General features: G+C 41.6%; 1 protein-coding gene across 6 annotated transcripts in view; it reads left to right on the forward strand.

The window, feature by feature from the left end:
* vps13b (vacuolar protein sorting 13 homolog B) overlaps window positions 1-13,113 on the forward strand; it is a 312,301-nt gene that overhangs the window by 67,007 nt on the left and 232,181 nt on the right. For all 6 annotated transcript variants that reach the window (XM_027286990.1, XM_027286991.1, XM_027286992.1 and 3 more), the window contains exon 17: window positions 950-1,134. In XM_027286990.1, the coding sequence (XP_027142791.1) occupies window positions 950-1,134 (185 nt within the window). The remainder of the gene's footprint in view (window positions 1-949; window positions 1,135-13,113) is intronic.

Raw genomic sequence — 13,113 nt, forward strand, 5'->3', positions numbered from 1 at the left:
ATCCCTCCTCCTGCTGTTGCTGATGTCATGGATGGGATCTTTAGAACTGAGGAGCCATGACTTCACAGCCTGGATAGAAAAAGAGCTCAGAGACCTGATTCAGGGATTTGAAGGACAGCGTATGTGTGTCAAGATGTTTGTGTGTGTGGTATCGGAGATGTGCGTTTGAATGTGTTAAGATTTGACTGAGTGATTACAGAGTGAATAGAGGAGACAGTTAGGCAAATATTACAAAGGAGGAATTGAAGAACAGATGAAAAAAGTGAGAGAGTGTGTGTGTGTGTGTGTGTGTGTGTGTGTGTGTGTGTCAGATGATAAATGAGAGCATGGTCCACTGAGATTCTGATGGACAGGGGCCTGGAGGACTCCATCCGACTGTGCTGTTACCTCATCCCCCTGAACGCTCAACTCATCAGCTTGTCATACACACACACACACACACACACACACTCGTGCTCACACAAATGCTCTCCCTTCACACTCTTGGAGACAGATGAAATGTTAAATGCGTAAAGATTCTTTTCAGGGTCAGGTTTCTGGGCTGTACATCTCTTCACATAAATCATCATCACAGTTTTGACGGAGGGGAGAGAAGGGTCGGCGGCAAAGAGGCAAACTACTCCTACCTGCCAAGTAACTAAGGAAAGCTTGGCTTGCACTTGGTACTTCTTCAATTTTCTGTTGGAATGTAGTTCTACCTATTTGGCCCCTCGTGCTATCAATGAGCTGTTTTATATTGCGATGTGATATTGATGGATTCGTGGAAGTCGTGAACCATTTGTTTCCACCGGTGTCTATTTCATTAAGTGTATGTTGGCACATAAGTGCGACTCTCCGTTCTTTCATTTATTATTGTCACTATATCCTGACTCTCTGTGTGTCTTTTCCTCCCCATGTACTATCCTTTATGTAACCCTGTCTTTCTTCGTCTCATGTCCTTCTCTTGCAGGAGCAAAAGGTCTTCGGCCCCCACCACTGAGTGTATTTTTGAGCTTCCTCACTTCACTGTACAGGCCACAAGGGCTCAGACGCTGTTGCTCCAAACGATCTGTCAGAGCTGGACCCACAGCATAGTCAGTGGAGCCCCGTTGACACTCAGCGAAAGCCTGCTCAATGAGGTGTACAAAGCTCCAGGTAAACAACAGTAAACATCTACAGTAGACCACATGGCGCTAACCCAGCATGCTTGTGCTTTCACAGCAAATCCTTTGTACACAATAATCAAGTTTCATGAATTTCTGATACCTGACAAAGTGATTAATGGTGTAGCTGTAGCAGAGCAATGGGGTTGTCTTAGAATGAACCAAAACAATAGCAAGACAAGAATGAGCTGACTCATTCACTGTATCTTTGCATTATCCAATACATTTGTATGAGAAAAGTTTTTTTTTTGTGTGTGTGTGGTTGTGTGAATGAAATGACCTCTGACCTTTCCACTGACCTTGTGCTGTTTGGTTGTACATTGAATTTCCATCCAACACACAAGAAATGACTAGGTGTGTCTATGTTTATCAGAGAGGAGTTTTTCCACTGCAGCTACTTAGCATAGCAATAGGTGTGTTGTGTTTTTCAGTTGTTGTCATATTGGAATTGTTATTGTAGGGTAGCAATTATAATTCTGCAATGGCAAGTTAGTCACTTGGCAAAATGAAAAAATACCCACGCGCACAAATGTGTCCTTTAGCAACTCTCTGTATTCCAACCATAGTCGCAGAACAAAGAACAAGCTACATCACTTGGCTCATCTGGTCTCTTTTAGACTATTGTATTAGATGTTAATGCGTTCATCATTGTAGTTGATTTATTGAAATCTCCTTTTTCTCATAAAGTACATTTACTGTCCTTTGTTTGTTTAGTTCCCCATAAAATAAAGCTTATTTCTCAATACCAGTAAATTGGCAAGAGAGATATATGGAACTGGCTGAAGCTTAAAGTGATTTGACTCTTATGAAAAGTTTTACAGTTATTTCTCAGAGCTCAGCACATCATGTGCCAGACTATCATTTGCCCAAAACAAGTCAACCTGATAGTGGCTAGTGAGCTACGGGCAAATAGTCTGCAGAAACTATACCAGGGGTGTAAGCACATATCCAAAACTTGAGGTCTCAAGTATACACTTTCACACAAGACACTTTGGCATAAAGATCAGCTTGTCTTGAGCCCAGTGTGGGGTACTGGACCTGCAGCCAAGGGCAAATTAACTCTAAAACGGTTTTACGCTTCATGTCGCCTAGGATGCCTTAATGGTCAAATAATAAATTTTGCCTCTTGTTAAAGAAAGGGAGGGGAGCCTGAATTCAATAAAACAGTAGCGTTTCTCATGACGGTAGCATCTGGACAGTCCTCTGGAGGGCCAGGGATTTTCCAACTCATTAGGATCATGTTGTTTGGTATGCCGTCAACATTCTCCCTCGGCCAAGCCAGCCAAGCTACCTTTTTCACCGTTGTGTAGCCGCCAAAATTTATGAAACTGGTCTCCCGTGGAGTGAAGTCAAATATTCCTCTCCCCTCACTCTGGCTTTCTCTTGGAACAGGGCTTGAATAGCAACATGGAGAAACATTTGCACATCTGGTCTGTGTGCTGGCAGGTTAGAAAAAGAGCAGTGGGGAAAAGAGTTTGGGTTTAGAAGGCAAGAGAGTGAAGGGGAATAGGTGATGTGTTGTGTAAGTATATGTTTTGTGGGGAAAAAACCCGGCAATAATTCCTATGATATAACCAAAGATGTCTAGTGCTGTATCTGCTTTCGAAATTGTGGTGACACTCATAGGCCTTAAGGAAGATGTTAGCTGTCCCAATCCCTCTCAGTCTTCAGTGTGACAACGTAAGTGCGGAGAAGAAATGGAAAATGAGGAGATGCAAGAAGAGAAAAGGAGAGAAGTTAGCAGAGTAAACTGTTGTCAACTACATTTGCTATAGTGCATCTTTTTGCAATCCCAGTGCAACCTTGCTGAATTGTTTTGGTTCCTGTGGGCACTGTGGTTGTGTCCACACTTTAACGTCATGATGGGGCCTTGCTGGCTGTTGCAGTGGCTACTTGCCTTCCCGCTCACTCTTGCTCTGCTTTGTTTTGAGTTGTTTCCTTACTTGTTGTCTAATTTTCAGAGCCCCTTATATTCACTGGAGGCAGTGCTCTTTATTTTACTTTCTTTAAACTTGACTAATATGGGGGCTATACTGTTCAACTGCTGACATGGTGCCACTTATTTGGCCCTCTATGCAGTAAAAGCGTTTGCATTCTTCAGCAGTGGCTGATTTTTTTTTTTTCTTTTCCACTAGTGTGACTTGCTGCCTGACTTGCTGCAACTGTTTGTGGTGAAAGCAGAGGTCTGTTATAATGCTCACCAGAATCAGGCCTGTGCTCATTCATTTATTCTTGTGTCACCAACCAGCAGTGGCCAGGCCATTGGAGGACAGAGCTCACACACACAGACACACACATGCTGAGGCCAAACACTGAACATGGCAAACAAAAACGGTTCACTTTGAACATGTGCTTTTTTTCATTTCTTGAGGAATTTCTCCTCCCTTCTACCCTTTTGATGTTACAGGGTTTTTCAATATGGAAGGTGTTTCATATCGAGGTCGAGCTGATAACACAGATGGTCAGTGTCCTTCGCGGGGGAGCCATTCGTGTATGAGATTAAATTCCCTGTCTAAAGGAAATTCCACAATTCAGCAAGGAGGGAAACGTAACAAAGCTTCAGTTTTAATCTTAAGGTACTGACAGACTGTAAAATGTTTTTTAAATAATGGGTGGACTCAGATTAAAGCAACAGTCAGAGACTTAAAATCATTGCAGCTGACTGGAACACAGCCGCTAGGACTTGTAAGACTTTGAGTTACTGTGCTGCTCACTGGCAGCTACAGAAAGCAACCCAGCGAGCAGCAGATGCAGTGTAGCCTGTGTTTGGTCTGCAAACCCAGAGACGATTGAGTGAAATCAGAAAACAAACCGTAAAATCTTATTTTCCTTTACAATCAGATGTTGTCAGTCACTGCTCATTGCATGACTGCTTGGTTTGTCATACAACTGTCTGTACGACAACGTTGATCCCCAGTGCTGCTGTAGTGAGTCTGGCTCAGATGCAAGCAGTTTTCTGTGGTGACATTTTATTCCAGCATTCTCCTTTTGCATTCCAGCGAAGCTCACACTAGTGTTATATTTTATTGGTGAGCTCTGCAGCAAACTGTATGTCATACTTTATGTGTCTGGTGAAAACGGAGCGGTGGGGAGGTGTGTGTGTGTGTGCGCGTTTGTACGTGTGTCTTTGGGCAGGCATATGTGTGTGTTTGTGCCCACATTAGTGCATGTGTTCTTAGTATGTGCCCCATTCGCCTTGTCAGCTGCCCAGAGGGTAACAGCAACTCTGTGTTTTTTTTTTAGTTTTGTTATGCTGCATTCCCTCCTTCATTATTCCCTTTTCCAAAAACCCACTTTGTTGTTTTCTTAATCACTTGGTTTACTTTTTACTTTTACTGTTGTCTTAAATTCATTGTCTCACTCCATTTTTTTCTTTCTTTTACTAATCCTGTATTTTTTTTCTTCTTCTCCTCTTCCCCTGTGATTGTCAGCGGCCAGCCCGTCTTACATGTTCTCTTTGTTTATACTTCCAGGATGCTTTCGTGGTTTGGAGTAGCAGCCATAGCAGTAGCAGTAGCGGTAATAGTAGTAGAGAGGAGCCAGTAATTCCTGCCCACCACTGCTTCTAGCCACTGCTAACCTCAGATTCAGCGACACACACTGACCACAGTGACCTCCCACACACTGCTAGAGTTTGCATGCATTTGTGTGTGAGCCCACAGTATGTTGTACAGCATGGTGTGTCTCTGAGTGTGTGTTGAATTTTAAGAAAGGGAATCTATAATCTGGGTGCACAAATTCATTTTCTCACTCATCAATCCATTATCTCAACATAATGAATATTCAGTGACAGAAAAGTAAGGACACAATTGCATTAGCTCTGTTTGGTTTCTGTTACCGGTACTCATTATCCCAGAATCTGCCATAACATGCCATATCACCATTTAATTTAATTGCATTTTTTTATGACTCACTACCACGATCACTTGGTATGGAGCACGAACAGTTTATAGTAATAACAAAATGACAGCACATGGCATGGCTAAAGCACAACAAACGTTAGTTGAACAAAGGGAAGGCACTTTTCAAAAAGACACCTGTAATAGCAAGATTAATTTAAACATAGATCAGCAGTTCGAATAATACATTGGCAAATAGCTGTCACTATAATTCATTATGCTTACATTTTTACATTTAAATAAAATATGATACTCATCTCCCGAACAACTGTCATTACAAAGGTTGCAGATCCTGTTTTTTATCCAGCCCCTTATGTCTTCCAGTGGTGTTGATCACTCAAAAGTTACAAATAGCCTCCCTGTACTTACACATACTTTTCCAGTTTAAACTCTTTTAAATTCTATATAAATATCACATGACATCATACTTCTGTGCTCACTTTGCCACTTTAGTTTCAACTAGCCCACGTCGTTACACTTTTGTGTGAGCTAGAGCCAAACAAAGACAAACCACAGTCATCAGGTGTCTTCTTGACCTGCAGGACTCATGGCCAGTAATATACGTCCGTATTATGCAAGCAGAGCAAATAGTTGTAGATTATCCCCAGTAAAAATAAGTGTTTTCGCAGCACAAAGTGAGTTTTTATATGTGACTGGGTGTCCTGTATGTGAGTTCAAAACATGCCAAACTATGCTTGTATGTCTTTGGTAATGATGTCTGAAAATGAAAGCAGCTTCTTAACAAACGTTTTGTACAAAATAAGAGAATTGTAAAGGATTACATTGTTGACACCAGTGTCAATAAATTAACTGGCTGATTTACAGTTATAGCTCTAACTATGTCTTATATTTTCATAGTTCCCCACTGTTTAATCCCACTTAAGTGTTAAAATAAATGTGAACAGTCAGATTCAAAAAGTTCTCATGGATCCCAGAGACTTGCGTTTTAATCAAATCCTACAATCTCTAGTCTATACATCTTCATGAGCACACAGAGTTTTCTCATTGCATTCTTCATCTTTTCCCTGTTGATGATAGCTTTATTGGATTTTGATTCATGCACTTACGTCCCCAATGGACCTTAGTCTTTCAATTTTATCGGATGTATTTATAGCTCAGTACATAGTCATGAGTCACAGAGAGCTCTTAAACCTACAGATGGTACATCTCTGGCTGGGGGAATATGACCCAATGATCTCTTGTACATGTATTGTAAACATGTATTGTTGCCCATAATATTCCTGTGTGAGAATATATCATTATGCGTGTGCATGTGCATTTTCCTGCTTGCATGTGTGCCTGTGCGTGTGCTTTTTGTGTTTCCGCTATGTCACGCTTATCAAACAGATATTAGAAGTCTTTGTTGCGTCCTTGCATCTGTGACATGGCAGTAAACCCTCCAGATGACACACACACACACACACACACAGGCCAGGATGCTCCACACTTTAACTTTAGACAGCTCATTATAAAAGATAGATGATTGTGCCTGTCCATTCCTTTTAAACACAGCCAGTGGTAAAAAATACTTCATAGCCTGTTTTTTCCTGCTTGTGTTATTTGCCTGAAAGTGAGCTGTAGCTGAGCAATGGTTGATTTATTGATTCATGTCACTGATGTCCACCACAAGGACTATGTGATGAACTGAAATGGTCTTGATGAAAATTGTTTTTTGGTTTCTTTGCCATATCAGAGTGACAGTTACAGTAAACATGAATGATCAATAATTTTTCCCTTCATTTGAGCCAGGCTCAGCTGTTGTCAGGCCTCACTAGGCTTTTCATGAACATTGTCTTCCCTAAATGAACCTTTCTGGGACCAGTGCAGGATCTCCAACCAAGGCAAAGGGAAGTAGAGCAGAAACTTAGGCCAGTGCTATTTACTTTCAACAATCTAAACTATTGTCCAAAGTGCACAAGTTGCTTACCAGTTTTAGTCTTGTGAAATGCTGCATTTTGAAACACAAGAGATCAAGGTAATTTAAATCAGCTTAAAATTGGCATTTCCACTAGTGATGGATTCAGCTTTAATGCAGCTACCACAGCTGTTTTTCTGGCAACTGAGCTCTGTGGTGGTCTGGACCAGGACAAGTGGAGGGGGGTCTGGTAGAAGTTGGTTGGTGGTGGTCACCAGACGTGCTCTAGATGATTGCTGCGTGATATACGAGCTGTGACATAACTTTACCATGACAGATATAGGGGCAAAAGAACAGAGGAAGAGGAAGAAAGAGTGATATAATGAGCAGAATGAAGAATGAAAGAGAGAAAGAAAATAAAGGTTGAAGGAAAAAGTGTCAGAAAGAAGGAAATAAAGAGACTGACAGTGTGGGTTGGACCTTAGTGCCCAGAAACACAACTAGCCAATGGTTGTCTTTATTGAACCCAGGTTTTGCACCTAATTGAGTGTCAGGTTAGACACGCAGAGACACACAAATGCACACACACACGTAGACGAGATGTGAATATGCACAGATGGATACCCACCTCCATCGTTAGCAAATCCTATATGTACTCCAGAGCTCACAGCATACGATCCCATTTAAGGCAAATGACGGCAAGAATGTTTGGATTCAGCGAGCCTATGCTCTCACTGCATAGCGACTAGAAGCATGTTGATAATAATAGCCCAGGACTTATGCTCTCACTCATAACAGTATCATTATTAAAACAAGTCTTTTGTTTTTACAAGTTCCCCCTACACATACAATGGGGGATGGGGTGGTTAGGAGAAAAAAAGACTCATGACTATTCAAGGTTACGTCAGGGAGATTATTTATACTTTTCTTCACACTGATATTTCCCATTGCTTGGAAACAAATGCAATCTATTAGAAGACCATGTCAACAACAGTTTTTACGCATTTTTGCACTGCATGAAAAAGGCTGCTCCTGTCATGGTCAGCAGTTCACATCCCTGTGATCTAACTGCCTTCAGGAGTATGGGTCTGACGCAAATCCCCCTGTGACGCTGTGGCATAATAAGTGTCGGTAATAGCTCTGTGTTATTGGAGGGGAAAAAGTGTCCATTTTCATATCACTCTGTCACCTCTGTAAACTAATCCCTGGTATGCTGTGCATTTAATGTTGTCTGGTTTTCAGAACTATCTTTTCTCCCTCCCTTTCAACCTCCTTGGTGTTTCTCCCTCATTCGTCCATAATGCAGCTGTTGGTAGTATAGTCCTGGCTATGAGACTGAACAGGGGAGGTTACTCTCAGCTCAGTTTTCCACTGTTTTCCTGTGCAGATTTTGGCTAACATGTTCGTCTTCCTCACAACCGTAATGTCTCCCATCTATTAATCAAGACAAGCCAGAGGAACATGCAGCTTTGCCCTGTCATATAATGGGCCCATACACTTAGTTCATGGAGATTATGTTGATAGTCCTTTTTCATTGTTCCACAATGAAAGTGAAAGAAGGAAGGGCATAAGCCTTTTTTCATGGTCTGTGGTTGTCACAAATGTCAGTAAAGGGATGGGAAGCTTAATGAAAACCCTGAGATGTCTGTTTCAGCGTGGCCTGGCCCCTCAATCAAGTATCCATACTTCTTTGAAGAGGTAACTTATTGGTTTGAGAGAAATTTCTGCCTGTCTACTTGTCTGCTTCACGGATTGACATAAGGAGCAGGAAGAAAGCAGGAGGGAAAGGAAAGAAAGAGGGTTTTTTCATCCATACACAACCGTATTTCTGACATTAAAAACACGTTGTGTCAGCATCAGAGAACCGATAAATAAATCTTGGATGGAACTTGAGACGGCTCTTGTCAATGAAAACTTCAATGAGCTACAGACGGCCCTCGCTCCACTCCTGGCAGATTGTGATGATGTTTTAAGTCAATCCAGACTCAGGCCTTCCTCTTTTCTTTTGTCTTCCTGCTGCTCTCGGCTCTTTCTCTGTCGCTTACTTCACTCCAGAGCTAATGAGAGAAGCCAGTGGAGTCGATGCAAAACAGAAGTTTGTTGTGTTGTGTTGTCCCACAATTGGACATCAGATTACATGGATATTTATATGTTTAATGGGATGATAGGAACATAAAGTGCCTGAGGTCCGCTCCTCCATCAAACAACATCTCAGGCTGACTCGAGACTTTACAAAACAACAGTTTGCGTATGCACACACATTAAACCCCCCCAAAAAACAGAAAAACATGTACACTCACAGACACATTCTCCCCCTCGTGGTTGGTGACTTCAGACACTCGTCAGGGGACATCAGGCTTGTCACTTCTCACCATGATTTTTCATTCATCATTCTCCCTTTCCTCACACCGTCCGCTGGCTTCTGGCGAAAGATATTTGAAAGAGATCAGAAGTCAACTGAGAGTGTGCCAAGGATTTTCTCTCCCCTGTTTGTTTGAATAGTAGCCCACTTTTCTGTCATGGGAAATAAGATGTGATTCCAGGCATGTTGGAGGACATGGATGATCCCAGTACAGAATCTGGAAGCCTGAATTTCACGTCCAACTCTTTCTTTTCTTTTTTTTTGGTCTCTGATATGAATCATTGATGGTTTCTCAGAGGCATATTTCCACTTACCACTAAATCCAATATACCATTGGCACAGTGTAGCACTTAAATTGGTAGTTGATCTCAAAGATCTATCATGCTTTTTAGAAACCTGGCTGGTCGTTGGTAGTTGATGGGGGCAGTTTAGTTAGCTGGCCAAGCTTGGGAGAGTTTCTGTAGATTCAAGCTTTCACCAGTTAGAGCTGGAACACACGACTCCCAACTCTCCCCCATGGAGGGTAAACTGAAATATGATATGAAAACCCCCTGCGACTGTGGTTTATGAAACGTTACCATCGTAAAGACTTGTAGGCCCCCACAGTGTGTCATCGATAGATAATGCATTAAACAGACCTAGGAAGACAAGGCAAGTGTGCAGAGTACAGTTAGAGAATAAAATAAGTATCAATTATTGCATTGTGTAGTGAAGTCGCTGATTTTACAGATATTACATATTAGTCACTCTGACAAATGAATAATGTATCAGGAGCATCATTGAAACAGTAAGGCCATTAACAGATACTGATTCAATACAAGCCTTTACTCTAATTCCAAAGTAAATAATGACGTGAAGAATTAAAATCATGAGTTATACATTACACATAGCAGTGAAAGAAGAGTTAATTTGATAAGAACTTAAGTAGTTGTCTAACACTTTAAAAAAAAGTCCATGTACACACAAAGAAAAGAACATCAGTGGGACATGAAACAAAATGCACTGTGAGTAGAATGGGCTTTAAAGCACCCACAGCAGACTTCTCTGAATGTTACTAAGCTCTGAATCAATGACAGGCCCAAATAAATCTGTTTGTATTTATGTCATCTGGTGGTGTCTGCAGAGTTGGCTCCCTGCTGTGAGCCAACCGTCCCATCTAAGAGTAGTGACTAGTGCCGACTGAGCACATAGCTCCACGTCACAAGGCCATAAATTTCCACTGAAACTCCCATTGAAGTGCCTCAGCAGCACCAAAACCCCAGTCACGTCTTGGCTACCACCACACACAGACACAGTCAGCCTCTGCAAAGCTGAGACATAAATATTGATCTCAGTGGATTATTGATAAACAAGAGCTCTCTGCTTGGTTTCTCTTTAATTCTCTTCCATAAGGGAAGAGGAGAGGGGGGAGAAAGCCTGAGAAAAAGAGCAAGCAGGAGTTATAGAGTCACAGAGATCTTGAGAGTCAGAGAGAGCAGTAATCCAGAGTTACATTTCAGTGACGGAGGGGCTGGTTTAGCGTCATTAGCTGCGGTCTGTAGTTTCGAGCATCTCTCTCATGGTGGAACCACACTGGCATTCCATCCTGGCTGCTACTTCAAAGCCAGAATGCCCCTTTTCCTTATGCTAACCAAATTTGTCAGGGCAGCATTAGGCTAGGGATATGGGAGATTGAGAGGCAGGCCCTCTCATCCAGAACTGTGTTTTAATGGCCTATCTCACCACCGGCTAATCGTCTCCTTACAAGTGGCAATGTGGGAATCCTCTGTGTCACAGCACATGTTTCTCTATCACTCTTCGCACATCTGTCGCTCCCTGTTTCTCTTACTCTCTCTCATCTTTCTCACTTGTTTTATAACTCTTTCACTCCGTTTTACTCTACACGTTGTTCTATTCACCCTCCCCTTTTCCAACCGTCTTCCAAACCCCACTGCCTAGGCCCATTAGTGTTGGCCAAATTGCTTCTGCATGAACACTCCTTAATTGTGGTAATTCGGTGGCAAAGAGAACCAAGGTTTCAATGTGCGGAGAACATGTGTCACGGCTTTAGTGGGCAGACGGAAAGGCAGGCAGCACCTGGAGGGGATGGTAATCATGGAAATTAGACCCCCAGCCTCTCCTACCACCAGCACTTAAACCCCATCACTGTCTTTATACTACGACCCATTATAGGCAGTACGAGTACCACTTGCAAACCCAACCACTCTAACCTCTACCTAGTGTGGGGAGGCAGCTTGGCTGGGCTGTCTCATCTAGGGAAGAATTTTTCTGTGTGTGTGTATATGTATACACTTGTCTCTTACTCTGTTTTTTTTCTCTCTGTCTACACAATCACAATTTTAGGGTTCGTTCCTCTGAATATGTCAACATTTGATCACAATTATCTACCAAAAGGTCAAAATTACCTTTTGATAGAGTTTTTTTAATATACCAGAATACCAGTGTGTAAACTGCCCAGTTAGTGTACCTATTTCTTTCAGTCATCAAAACACCTGAGATGAATTCCATGACCAAATGTCCTGGAAATAATGTATTTTTTCTTGGACATTTATAGTTGTGTTTTAGCCTTATTGTAACCCTACATGAACCTATGTGTGTATTATATTTCAAACTCAACTGTTGGTATGATAAGCTGTATGACATGACATGACATGTGAAAGGGGACCAGAATGAAAAAATGCTCCCATCTGATTATGGCACCCATGTCAGCCTTTTAATGATAAAATTTACATTTGTTGTTGTGATTAATAAATACATGCTGAGCAATGTTAATTGTACACACAATGAACACTTTCACTTTCTACGAATACTAATAATATAATAGATGAGACAATGGATTTTCTGTTACTAATAGACTGTGGCCAAATTAATGTTATGGTTAGATGAAAACTGTAGCAAACTGTAGTCAATTTGCCACTTTGCCACTTGATATAGTAGTTAAAGTCATGGTTCATAACAATAAAAAAAAAAAAAAACAGAAAGAGGAAAAGAGGGCAGAGAACCTTATTGTGCAGTTAACAGTAATCACCTTTAATGGACCTGCATCAGAGGAGAAACTGGGGTTAAAATTCATCAATACCAGGCCCATAGGTAAATTATATGACCATTTCTGTCCAGTATTGTCAAAAAGAAATTCCTGAAAAAATGTCCTGCAAAGGTCCTGGAAAATAATTTCTAGGAGTAGGAACCCTGAATGTGCATCTCTTCCTGTGTGCAAGTAAAGTTTTCCTGCAAACACCATATGGCATGCTGTGTGTAAGGACACCAGATTTATTGTAACTGCTTTCATTTATTGACTGTAGGCTGATTTACTGTTTTTGTCAGTTGCTGGTAGACAGTAGCATAACTTTTTCTATGAAAATGTCACTAACTCTTTTAAAGGAACTGATTATAAAAATTTAATGCATTCCTGAAGTAACCTTTATGATTCTTTAGTCTCCAATATCCTAAGAATCATTTTCTGGTTGCATAAAAATGAGATTTTTGTAAAAGTGATGAGTCTCCCCTGCAGACTAGTGTTTGCCTACTGCCAAAGCTGCTGTCTTCTCAGCTTTAACTGCAGGACAAACCACTACTGGTTCACCTTGTCTGTTTTCCTGTCCCAGTCTCTCTGCGTCTGTATTTTTGCTGTGTGTCAGTACTGGGCAGAATGCCAGCAGACCTCCTGCTCCTACTTACTACTTCTACTTCAGCCCCTCCTGACTCAGGAGAGACAGTTATTGTTTCTGCATCAGCACTTAATGGCTCAGCTGGCTGCTCTCAGTCTACCCAACTTGTCTACGTCTACCTCTTTTTCTGTCAACCCCCCTTAGCTGCTTTTAGTACCTTCGGTTCTCTTTTCTTCTCTGTCTGTTT

Source organism: Larimichthys crocea, chromosome XIII (assembly GCF_000972845.2).
Source record: "Larimichthys crocea isolate SSNF chromosome XIII, L_crocea_2.0, whole genome shotgun sequence".
Classification (NCBI taxonomy): domain Eukaryota; kingdom Metazoa; phylum Chordata; class Actinopteri; family Sciaenidae; genus Larimichthys; species Larimichthys crocea.